The 13,392-nt window shown below is 42.1% G+C and overlaps 1 protein-coding gene across 2 annotated transcripts in view; it reads right to left on the bottom strand.

The window, feature by feature from the left end:
• The window catches only part of SEC24A (SEC24 homolog A, COPII coat complex component), a 74,024-nt gene extending 66,749 nt beyond the window's left edge, over positions 1-7,275 (bottom strand). For both annotated transcript variants that reach the window (XM_016186780.2, XM_016186781.2), the window contains exon 1: positions 6,758-7,275. In XM_016186780.2, coding sequence (XP_016042266.1) covers positions 6,758-6,854 — 97 coding nt within the window. In that variant the 5' untranslated portion in view covers positions 6,855-7,275. The remainder of the gene's footprint in view (positions 1-6,757) is intronic.
• Between the last annotated feature and the right edge of the window lie 6,117 nt (positions 7,276-13,392).

The following is a 13,392-nucleotide window of genomic DNA, read 5'->3' as shown; positions in this document are numbered from 1 at the left end:
AGAAAATTCTTCAATCAGAAGTTAAAAGGGACACTTTGAAGTTTAAATCAATGAAAATTCTTTGAATTGAAATGAAAAAATGAAAATTTTTTTTAAGAATTTAAACATTTAAAAAATTATTTTATGGGAAGTCGGACGGTAACGCAGCGGGTTAAGCACACGTGGCGCAAAGCACTAGGACAGGAAAAAGGATGCTGGTTCGAGCCCCAGGCTCTCCACCTGCAGGGGAGTCACTTCACAGGTGGTGAAGCAGGTCTGCAGGTGTCTAACTTTCTCTCCCCTCTCTCCATTTCTCTCTTGTCCTATCCAACAATGACTACAACAATTTAAAAAAAGCAGCAATAAGAAATGTAGCGCAGTGGATTAAGCGCGTTCAAGCCCCCGGCTCCCCCCTTGCAAAAGGGTCACTTCACAAGCGGTGAAGCAGGTCTGCAGGTGTCTGTCTTTCCCCTTCTTTATCTTCCCCGCCTCTATCTACTTCTCTCCTATCCAACAATGAAAGACACCAACAATAATAACCACAAGGCTACACAACAAGGGCAACAAAAGGGGGGAAAATTGCCTCCAGGAGCAGTGGATTCATGGTGCAGGCACTGAACCCCAGCAATAACCCTGGAGAAAAAAAAACTCGACATCTTCTAAAATGTACTAGTAGTCAGGGAAATGCCTCAAAGAGGAGCATGCTGGACCAGCAAGTCTGAGGCTCTCAGGTGCTTTGTTTGGTCTTCTCTTTCTTGTGAGAAACTCAACCTCATATAAAATACATAAAGTTAATTAAATATACTAGACTATGTAGGAAGCTGAACAGATGATGTGTAAAAGCAAATATCCTTGCTTTTATAGGATTACAATCCAGTGGGAACAGAGATACCATAGTAGTGGGCAGGGGTAGATAGCATAATGGTTATGCAAACAGTTCATGCCTGAGGCTGTATAGTCCCAGGTTCAATATCCAGCACCACCATAAACCAGAGCTGAGCAATGCTCTGGTAAAAAAAAAAAAAAAAATTATAGTAGTTGCCCTTTATCCACAGATGATAAGACACCCAATGGGCATCTGAAATGTGAAGGGTATCAAACGCCATGTTCTTCTACATACCTATTATAAACGTATAAAGTGGACAGTCTAAGATTAACAACAATTACAATGATATTATATTATAAAGAACCACTATAATACTGGGTTGCACAAAAGCCATCATACATTTTTTCATAGAAAAACATTGAAAATTGTCATGACATTTCTGACAACCCAATAATATAGTGTAATAAAAGTTCAATGAAGGCCTGGGAGATAGCATAATGGGGTGTGGGGGGAGATAACATAATAGTTATTCAAACAGATTGTCTGAGGCTCCAAGTTGCCAGGATCAATCCCTCACAGCACCATAAACCAGAGTTGAGCAATACTTTGGTACAAAAAAAACCTTTGTGCCTGATGTTCCAAGGTCCCAAGTTCAAGCCCTGGCACTTCCCTAAGCTGGAACTGAACAGTGCTCTGATTAAAAACAAAATTCTCAGGCAGAAGTTGAAAAACAAGATCAGAAAAGAAAACACAAGTAGAACCTGAACTGGAATTGGCATACTGCACCAAAGTAAAAGACTCTGGGGTGGGTGGTGGAAAAATACAGATCCAAGAAGGATGACAGAGAACCTAGTGGGGGTTGTATTGTTATATGGAAAACTGGGAAATGTTATGCATGTACAAACTATTGTATTTACTGTTGAATGTAAAACATTAATTCCCCAATAAAGAAATTTTTTAAAAAAGAAAGAAAAAAAATTAAATGACTGTGGGTTTTTTCTTTCACTCCTCTGTCACTTTAAATATATCTTTGTAAAAAGGGGGGGCCAGGTGGTGGCACACCTGGTTGGTTAAGTGCACATATCACTAAGCACAAGGACCGGGGTCCAAGCCCCCACTCCTTACCTGCAGGTCTGCAGGCATCTATCTTTTTCTCTCTCACTCTATTTCCCCATCCCCTCTTAATTTCTCCCTGCCTAATAAAAAAAAAAAAAAATTAGTGATCCAGGAGGTGGTGCAGTGGCTAAGGCACTAGACTCTCAAGAATGAGGTCCTGAGTTCAATCCCTGGGAGCACATGTACCAGAGTGATGTCTGGTTATTTCTGTCTCTCTCTCCTATCTTTCTCATTAATAAATAAATAAAATATTTAAAAAAATAAATAAATAAAAATTAGAAGAAAAAAAACCAGGAAAAATGGACTTTGAGAGTGATGGATTCATAGAGTTGGCACCAAGTCCCAGCAATAACTCTGGTGGCAATTAAAATAAATAAATAAATAAACACATACATACATAAATGAATAATTTTATGTATTACATATAAAAGAGTTTCACAAAGACATACAGAAAGGCAGAGAGAGAAATCAGAACAGCACTCTGGCACATGTGGTGCGAGAGATCAAACTAGCAACCTTAAGCATGTAAATCCAACACTAACAGCTGAGCAATTTCCCCAATGTATTTCCTTCAATATATCTTTTAATACATACTATCCAACTACAGGTGATCAAGGTATCTCAAACCATGGATAATTCTGTAAGATATAACAAAGAAATCTAGGTGGGCAGAAGACAGAGAATATCCTTTGTACTTTTAATCCATATGGAAACAACACCATATAAGTATTACAAAAAATAAAAATGCAGTTTCTAACTGCTGCTGCGAATTGATTTAAAAAATCAGTAAGTCAGCTAGTTAAAACTGCATAGTAATTATATAACTATCTGACAGTTTAAGTGGTCTTACAGTTTCACTCTTAAATTTCATAAAGGAAATATATGTATACAAATTCCACAAAGACTTAGAAAAGCTTGTCTAGATGACCTTTAAATTCTAATACAATGTGTCAATGTACCATAGAATGAAATGTCTTGATGCCTGATGGATTAATGACACCAGACAATATGAAAGCAAGTCACAGAAAAATGAAAAAGGCAGGACTATTAGATCTTTTGATTGTAGTCTGAAAATATCTGGAGCTTCAATTGAAATGTAGCATGTAATTTAAGCAAGCTAGCTATTAAACTACTTATTAAAGCTTGAGAACATTCGAGTATATATACACTGCAATAACTGAAAGAGTTAACAGCAAAGCCAATAACACTAGATTCCAGCACTGAACTTTTTCTTCACCTATTTGAGGGGAGTACATACCTTCCCCTCCAATTCTCCATCACAACTTGTGATGGCATGAACAGTAAAGAAAACTAATATAAGACTTATAACTTAAAAGGACCTAACTCACTTTACTAAGAATATCGTTACAAAAACAAAATAAACAAAAACAGGGATAGTGAGATACCATAATATTATGCAAACAGCCTTTTATGCCAGAGGCACCAAAGGTCTCAGGTTCAATCCCCAGTATTACCATAAACCAGAGTTGAGCTGTGCTCTGGTAGAATAACAACCAACAGGTGGGAGTAGATAGCGTAATAGTTATGCAAAGAGACTCTCAAGCCTAAATCCCAGGTTCAATCCCCCACAACACTATAAGCCAGAACTGAGCAGTGCTCTTGTTAAAAATAAATAAATAAAACATAAACAAAACAGAAACCTAGAAATGGAGCTTATCAACTGGCAAAAAGGCTGGGGAGATAAATAATGGTTATACAAAAAAACTTTAGTGCTCTGGTGTACTGCACCAAAGTAAAGGACTCTGGGGGGAGTCCGGCGGTAGCGCAGTGGGTTAAGCGCACGTGGCACAAAAGAACAAGGACTAGCAAAGGATCCCAGTTCGAGCCCCAGCTCCCCACCTGCAGCGGAGTCACTTCACAGGTGGTGAAGCAGGTCTAGGTCTGCAGGTGTCTGTCTTTCTCTCCCCCTCTCTATCTTCCCCTCCTCTCTCCATTTCTCTCTGTCCTATCCAACAACAATGACATCAATAATAACTACAACAATAAAACAAGGGCAACAAAAGGGAATAAGTAAATATCTTTAAAAAAAAAAAAAGGGACTGGGGTGGAAAGGAGGGGGCAGGTTCTGGAACATGACGTCAGGGGACCTAGCCCTCTAGGTCTAGGTCTTGAATTGTTATGTTGAAAACTGAGAAATTTTATACATTTATAAACTATAGTATTTTATTTTTGTAACTGTAAACCATTAATCCCCCCAAAAAAAAACTTTAGTGGGTGAGACTCCAACACCCCAGCATTACCAGGAACATGAAGAAAAAAGAAAGAAAAGGAAAGGAGGGAGGGAGGAAAGGGTGGAAAGAAGGAAGGAAGGAAGGAAGGAAGGAAGGAAGGAAGGAAAGGAGGAAGAGAGGAAAGGGAGGGAGGGAGGAAGAAAGGGCACACAGTAAGCAGTGCAAGGACCTGGTGCAAGCATCCCAGTACCCACCTGTAGGGGGGTCACTTCACAAGAGGTGAATACGGTATGCAGATGACTATCTTTCTCTCCCTCTCTCTATGCTCCTCTCCGCTCTCAATTTCTCTCTTCCCATCCAATAAAAAATATAAATTAAAAAAATAAATGGAAAAAAATGGACTCCAAGAGCAGTGGATTTGTAGTACCAGCAATAACCCTGGAGGCAAAAAAAAAAAATTAAAATTCTTATAATTACATTATAATTACATCTTTTAAAGGGTATGTACTTGGTGGGGGCAGGCAGTGGCACACCTGGTTGAGTGTACACACTACAGTGCGCAAGGACTCAGGTTCAAGCCCCCGGTCCCCACCTGCAGGGGGAAAGCTTCACAAAGCGGTGAAGCAGGGATGCAGGTATCTCTCTCTCCCTCTCTATCACCCCCCTTCCTTCTTGATTGCTGACTGTCTCTATCTAATAAATAAATAAAGATAATTTTAAAGATTTAAAAAAATAAAAAATAAACAAAAATACATATTAAAAAAAGGGTATGTACTTGGCAACCAAGGTGATAGGTCAAGTGGTAGAATATAGAGCTCTTGGGAGTCAGGTGGTAGCGCAGCGGGTTAAGAGCATGTGGCACAAAGCACAAGGACTGGTGTAAGGATCTCAGTTGGAGTCCCCGGCTCCCCTGGGGAGTCGCTTGTGGCTTCACAAGCGGTGAAGTAGGTCTGCAGGTGTTTTATCTTTCTCTCCCCCTCTCTGTCTTCTCTTCCTCTCTCCATTTCTCTCTGTCCTATCCAACAACAATAGTAACAATAAAACAAGGGCAACAAAAGGGAATAAATATTTTTTAAAAGAATATAGTGCTCTCATGCCTGAAGCATGTACCAGCTGTGTGATCTGCCTTCTCGCTCTTGACATGTAAAATAAATAAAAATATATTTATTTTTAAAAGTCCTGTGATTTTTCCGTTATTTGAATACCCATTTGCTCTAGGGGACTGTGCGGGAACTTTTTCCTAGTTTTATTTATACCCCCAACAACAGAACCTGGAAGGTATGCAATGTCTGTTAAACTATTTCAGATCATCATATAACAATATATCCAGTACAGCATATCCCAGTGGCAAAATACCTCTAACATTTCCAAGTTATCACAACTACATAGTAAACTTACAAGCATATTTGCCATTTAAAGTTCACATAAAATCTCAATTTACATATTATCTTAAAGCATGTTCTTTCTTGAGCTTTATTAAAATGAACATCTTAATGTGATTTTTATCCTCTGTGTAAATGTTGCTCAAGAAAACGCAGTTTGCAAAATCTGTTACCATAATTTTGAAAGAGCACAATGGAGTCAATTTAACACGATTTCAGTGCTTACCCACACTTAATTTTTGCTTCTACCTACTCAGTGACGTTTTAAAAAGTCTTTTAAAGCCTTCTTTGTAAAGAAGACAGTAGACTTCTCTTTTAAAATGTAAATTAGCAATTTTAGTCATTGGCTATTTTCCTGAACCTCAAGGTAACCTTAGATGCCCCTGGGCAGCTCAAGTATTTTTAGCATTGTTTCCACAAACCGAAGATTTATAGGTAAACTGGTAACTTGGCGAACTGTTGGCAAAATAAATAATCTGCCTGTATTACCATTATAATTATTGTGGCACATACCACAATGGAGGGCAATTTAAAGAATTCCTGGGAGAAACAAAAACAAACAAACAAACAAAAATAACCTGAAGACACTCTCACATCAAATGGCCCACAGTAGTGCCACATGTACACTCTCAGAGCTTCAGAGCTGCGTCCAACCACAAGTGATGTCAACACCTCTGGAAATCAGAGCAGCTCCTCCCCCTTCTAATTGGTTCTTGAAAAACTCAGCCGAAGGCGGCCAAAGCGCTATGGAAGTAAAGTCCGGTTCTTGGACGCACGAAGCACAGTCATTCATTCAGCTGGTTCATCACATTCAGCCCGGCCCCCCGCCCCAACACACACACACCCCACCCCCAGCCCACGGCGGCTGAGAGCCCCGACTCGGTTCCCGAGAAGACAGCGGGGAGGCGGAAGGCACATCCACATCTCTATTCTTCGCCCGAGCCTACACGAGGCGCAGCACACACCAAGTGCTCATCGATGGCTTGTTGAATGAATGCACGAACGAATAAATGAATGAATGCAAGAATGCATGCATGAATAAAACAGATTACTATGCCCAGCAGCCCAGGGCATCGGGTGTGTATCCCCACGCGGTGTCCGTGGCCCAGTCTGCCAGCACCCGCCGCTCCAGACCCCGGCCGAGAGGTCACCCTCCTCCTGTCCCCTCCAGCGGCGGCTGCACCCAAAGGTCAACTCTCCTCCAGCCGGGGGCCGGGGCGCACCCTGCTCCCGCCCGCCCGCCCGCCCGCGGCGGCACTCACCGTTGGTGTAGACAGATCCCGAGGCGGGGGGCGCCCCGTTCTGGGCCTGGAGGCCGGTCGGGGCGCCGCCAGAGGCCGGTATCCCCGGCTGGAACATGACGAGGGCGGCTACCCGGGCCGGCAGGGGGTGGCCGGGGACTGCGACAGCGCTCGGCGCAAAGCTGATAGACGACTGCTGGAAGCCAAGGGAGGGGGCTCACGACTTAGGGCTGAAGGTGGGGAGGAGAGAAGGAGGCGCGTCAGGCCCCTAGGCGTAGCGCCTCATCCTCCCCCAGTCCGCCGGCGGCCACGGCCTGGCCTGGGAACCGAGGTTTTGGGAATCGGGTCCGTGGGACCGGGAATGGCTGTCTGCTAGGCGGCAGCCAAGCCGACAGCGAAGGAGGAGGCCCCAGCCGGAAGTGCCTGTCAGGCGCCAGCCGCGCAGGCGCAGCAGGGACACGTGGCACTTCCGGCTCCGGACTCACCGCTGCGGTTACTGTAGCTACGCTCAAGTCACCCGGCGGGGCTACCCTGAAGCCACCTGACAGCTCTGGGTGTCCCGACCCCCCTGAAAGGCCGTGCTCGGCCTCGCCTGCCACGTCACCGACACTCACAGCGGGCAGGAAGTGGCGCGTGTCACGGTCGCGGAAATCCCCGCAGTAGAGAACGTCATTTTGGCGGCCAGGCTCTCAGGGTGATCAGTGTAGTGACATTGACAGGTTCTCTCGTGGGATGATGTGAAAACTACCCGAGACCACATACAGACGGTTTTGTGGACTGTGCCTCCGGTAGCTGAGCCATGAATATGCATCTCATTGTTTTTTTTTAATTATTAATTTTATTTTTGAGAGATGCAGAGAGAGACACAAACACCAGAGCACTGCTCAGCTCTGGCTTATGGTGGTGCGGGGGATTGAACCTGGGACTTAGGAACCTCAGGCATGAGAGTCTGTTTGCATAACTATTATGCTTTCTCCCCCGCCCGCATCTCACTGTTTATTTGTTTATATTTATTTTCCCTTTTGTTGCCCTCGTTGCTTTTCATTGTTGTTACTGATGTCGTCGTTGTTAGATAGGACAGAGAGAAATGGAGAGAGGAGGGGAAGACAGAGAGGGGGAGAGAAAGATAGACACCTGCAGACCTGCTTCACCGCCTGTGAAGCGACTCCCCTGCAGGTGGGGAGCCCGGGACTCCATCCTTTTGCCAGTCCTTGAGCTTTGCACCACGTGCGCTTAACCCACTGCGCTACCTCCCGTCTCCCCGCATCTCACTGTTTTACTATACATGTCATAGTGCATTCCTGCTGTTAATTGCAATGGAATTTTTTAAGAGGCAATCTTTTCAAAGATTTAATTTTTTATTTTTTTAATGAGAGAGATAAGAGAAAAAGACAGAACAGAGCACTGTTCAGCTCTAACTTATGATGGTGCTAGGGATTGAACTTGAGACCTCAGGGCCTCAGACATGAGTCTTTCTGAGTAACTTGTATGCTGTCTTCCCCGTCTAGATTTATTTTTATTGCATATCAGAAAAAAAGAATTTCACATGAGACACAGAGAAAGAGAAAAGAAAGAATTTCACATGAGACACAGAGAAAGAGAGAGCCAGACAAGCCGGATCTCCACCCTGGTACATGAAGCTCCTCACCCACCTACCCACGAAACTAGAACCTCAAGCAAGCTATTCCTGTGGGCTACTAGTGGGGCTCTATCACCTCCAAGCCCCACAACCTCCCAGGGCTGTTATATCTTATAAGTGTTAAAGATGTGATCAAGTCAAGGAGGAGACCTTTGCTTTGTGACTGGAGGATTCAACAGTCATTTCAGTTTCAAAACTTGCTGATTCATAGCATAGTCACGCTGAAGAGTATTAACATAGCAAGAGCTCATTTAAATGGCAGTTTTATTTCCTCTTTCCTCTTCTAAGAGTTTACAGTAAGGTGAAACATTTGGACTTCCTTTCTGGGCAAATGGACTTTTTTTCTTACTTAGCAAAGACAGAAACTGAAGATCATGTAGTTTCTTAATTATCCCACTATCCATTTGTTATTTTTTTTCTTTATTGGGGGGATTAATGGTTTACAGTGAACAGTAAAATACAGTAATTTGGTGTGGTCTGGGAGGTGGCGCAGTGGATAGGGCTTTGTATTCTCAAGCATGAGGTCCCGAGTTCAATCCCTGGCAGCACATGTATCAGTGTGATGTCTGCTCCTTTTTCTCTCTTCTGTCATTTGTCATGAGTAAATAAATAAAATCTTTTTTAAAAAAAATACAGTAGTTTGTACATGTGTAACATTTCTGTTTTCCACATACTACACTAGCCCCCTATCTAGCTCCTCCTCTAGTTATCTTCTTTGTACTTGGGTTTTTTCTGCTCTGAGTTAACGATAAAACTCTACTTTAAACCACAGATATGTACGATTGATTAAAATGCTATATCAAGGGTTTCACAATCCTGAAGGGTGAAGTTCATCTTACTTAATTCCTTGAGTATGTATGCCTGCTGTGATTGTTTATGTTACCAAACAGCAAGACTTGAACCACTAAGATATGCCTAAAAAAAAAAAAGTGAGAATTCAAGAAAATTAGTGTTAAATTTTATCCTAATTCTATTTATATCATATATTTGCTAAAATGTATTTTCTGTGCCTGGACTCAACAAACTCCTTTGTATGAGTACAAAGTCTTCTTTAAGATAAAGGTGATACTTTTTGTCTGTTTTCAGTTTGGAGCCCTTACAACAAAGTCCTAATGCACATCTCCTAAGAACAGGGGAAAAGATAAACAGAAGCCTCTCAGTTTTTTTTTTTTTTTTTTTTTTAATAAAAAGGACAATTTCATTGGGAAAATGAACTTTTCTGAGGTCAGAAAGTCAGGGCCACTCTTGAAAGAAAAGAATGCTTGACCTGTTCTCAAACTTGCATTAGTTTAATTCTTTATTTTAGTGGAACTGTAGTAATCTTGGTTTGTTGATCTGATGTAGAAGTTTAATTTGGCTAATTCTAACTTTATTTGGACTTTGCTCTGCTTAAGCAATAAGTTTTTGTTCATAGAAGAATAAATGGAGAAGACCAAACATTTAGAAAAGCAAGTAAGTGGTCTGGAAGGTAGCTCAGTGTATAAAGTACTGGACTCTCAAGCATGAGGTCCCAGGTTCAGTCCCCAGAAGAGTGATGTCTGGTTCTTCCTCTCTCTCTCTCCTATCTTTCTCACTGATAAATAAAATCTTAAAAAAAAAAAAAAAAGGGGGGGAGACTTGGGAGGTAGTGCAGCGGGTTAAGCGCACGTGGCACGAAGCATAAGGACGGGCTTAAGGATGCAGGTTCAAGCCCATGGATCCCCATTTGTAGGGTGTGAAGCAGGTCTGCAGGTGTCTATCTTTCTCTCCCCTTCTCTGTCTTCCCCTCCTCTCTCCATTTCTCTCTGTCCTATCTAACAACATGACATCGATAACAACAACAATAATAAAAAAACAAGGGCAACAAAAGGGAAAATAAATTTTAAAAAAAGGGGCAGGGGAGAAAGCATAATGGTTATGCAAACAGACTCTTATGCCTGAGGTTCATAAGTCCCAGCTTCAATCACCCGCACCACCATAAGCCAGAACTGAGCAGTGCTCTGGTGTTTCTTCTCTCTCTCTCTGTGTGTGTTTCTCTCCCTCTGAATCTCTCTCAGAAATAAAATAAATAGTGGTCTGGGAAGTGGCACAGTGGATAAAGCATTAGATTCTGAATGATGAGGTCCTGAGTTCAATCCCCGACAGCACATGTGCCAGAGTGATGTCTGTTCTTTCTCTCCTCCTATCTTTATCATGAATAAATAAATAAATTCTTTAAAAAATAAAATAATGAAATAAATAAAATATTTTTTAAAAAGAAAAGAAAACTAAGAGGGCAGGGGTAGTTAGCATAATGGTTATGCAAACAGACTCTCATGCCTGAGGGTCCAAAGTCCCAGGTTCAGTCTCCAACCATCATAAGCCAGAGCTGAGCAGTGCTCTGATAAAAAGAAAAAGGAAAGAAAGAAAGAAGAAAGAAAGAAAGAAAGAGTGGTTCGGGAGGTGGCGCACTGATAAAGCTTTTGACTCTCAAGCATGAGGTCCTGAGTTTGATCCCAGGCAGCACATGTGCCAGAGTGATGTCTGGTTCTTTCTCTTCCTATCTTTCTCATAAATAAATAAGATCTTAAAAAAAAAAAAGAAAGAAGGAAAGAGGGCGGAGGGTAGATAACATAATGGTTATACAAACACACTCTCATACCTGAGGCTCCAAAATCCCAGGTTCAATCCCCCGCACCACCATAAGCCAGAGCTGAACAGTGCTCTGGTTAAAAAAAAAAAGAAAGAAAGAGTTATCTGGGAAGTAGCACAATGGATAAGCACTGAACTCTCAAGCATAAAGTCCCAAGTTCAACCTCCATCAGCACATGTACCAGTGTGATGTCTGGTTCTCTCTCTTCTCCTATCATTCTCATTAATAAATAAATAAAATATTTTAAAAGAAAGAAGGAAAGAAAGGAAGAAAAAGAAAGAGGAAAGTAGGACTGGGGAAGATAGCATAACTGTGATGCAAAAACATTTTCATAAAAAAAAAAATTCATGCCTGGGGCTCTGAAGTCCTAGGTTCAATCCCCTGCACCACAATAAACCAAAATAGTGTAGTGATCTGGTTAAAAAAAAAAAAAGAAAGAGATAGGAGCCTGGTGGTAGTGCAATGCATTAAGCCCAGGTGGCGTAAGGACCGGCATAAGGGTCCCGGTTCGAGCCCCGGACTCCCCACCTGCATGGGGGTCGCTTCACAGGCAGTGAAGCAGGTCTGCAGGTGTCTATCTTTGTCTACCCCTCCTCTCTCCATTTCTCTCTGTCCTGTCCAACAATGAGGACGACAATAACAACAAGGGCAACAAAAGGGAATAAATAAATAAATAAATATTTTTTAAAAAGAGGGCAAAGAATAGATAGCATAATGGTTATGCAAACATATTCTCATGCCTGAGACTCCAATGTCCCAGGTTCAATCCCCCGCACCACTATAAGCCAGAATTGAAGTGTTCTGGTAAAAAATAAATAAATAAATGTACACCATTACTTAAAAAAAAGAAAAGGGATAAGTAAGTAGCCTCATTGGCTAAATAAACACATAATTTGCTAATGAGTAAACAGTGCTTTCTTTTTTATCAGATAGAGGCAAAGGCAGAGAGTGAAAGAGACTACCAACACCAAAGCTTTGTCCAATGTGGTGGCGGTGGAGCTCAGACCTGGGTCATGCACATGGCAAAGCACACTATCTAAGTGAGCTAATTTACTGGTCCAACAAAGTTTTTTCTAAAATTGTTCTACCCCTAAAGTTCTCTATTATTATCACCCCCCAAAAAAAAGAAACCTGGGTATATATATATATATACAAAAGGAAATTGATGGAGAAAAAGGAGATAGAGACATCTGTTCTGTAGCACTGCTTCATCACCTGTGGAACTTCTCCCCTGCAACTGGGGACCAGGGAGGGGCTTGAACCTGGGTCCTTGTGCATGGCAGCATGTAGACTCAAACAGTTGTACAATGACCCAGCCCCCTCAATACATTTGTAATATATAAATTTTAAAACACTGAAGAGAAATGTAGCATCTTTTGTTTTGCCAACCCTCTGAGTTAACTTAAGCAACTGAAGTGAAATAAATATTTTTTAAAAAACTTAAAAAAAAAAACTGGTACAGCAAACCCTAACAAAAGGACTTTTCAAAGTTAACCCAATTACCAAATAATGTGATGATAACATTAACTATCGAGTGTCTTTTTGAACCCTAAGACAGCAGGAACCTCACATCTCCACTATAGAGCCCCTACTTTCCCCAGTCCTGGAACCCTTGGATAGGGCCCACTTTCCCGTATGCCTCTCCCAATCCATACCAAATAATATTGCATCCGCCGATCACAACCTAACCAACGCAACGATTGCCACCTCAACATGCTTCACCTCAGACTGTGTCCAGAGACTTCACGTGTGGAATGACAACCCTTCAGCTTCATTACTCGGGTGAGACCTTTCCTTTTATAGTACACTCTAATTTCATCTCAGGTGGTTCACTTTCTAACAAAGTCCCATAACCTAGATATACACCAGTTTCTGTGAGAGAGAGCTTATGTTCACACGTATCCATAAACTACTGCAAAATATATACCTGAAAGCAGAAGTACACTAGAGTTTGCAGTGAGTACCTCCCTAACACTTCCTCTTCACTATTCCAAGCTTGGGATCCATGATTGCTCAACAATTTGTTTGGCTTCGTATGTTAACTCTCTTTTCAATCACCAGGTTCCAGATGCCACCAGGATGCTGGCCAGGCTTCCCTGGATTGAAGACCCCACCAATGTGTCCTGTAGCTCAGCTTCCCCAGAGACACACCTTACTAGGGAAAGAGAGAGGCAGACTGGGAGTATGGACCGACCAGTCAACGCCCATGTTCAGCGGGGAAGCAATTACAGAAGTCAGACCTTCTACCTTCTGCAACCCTCAATGACCCTGGGTCCATGCTCCCAGAGGGCTAGAGAATGGGAAAGCTATCATGGAAGGGGGTGGATTATGGAGATTGGGTGGTGGGAATTGTGTGGAGTTGTACCCCTCCTACCTTATGGTTTTGTTCATTAATCCTTTCTTAAA

This window comes from Erinaceus europaeus, chromosome 2 (genome assembly GCF_950295315.1).
Source record: "Erinaceus europaeus chromosome 2, mEriEur2.1, whole genome shotgun sequence".
Classification (NCBI taxonomy): Eukaryota; Metazoa; Chordata; class Mammalia; order Eulipotyphla; family Erinaceidae; genus Erinaceus; species Erinaceus europaeus.
This window is presented reverse-complemented; position numbering and strand designations above follow the sequence as displayed.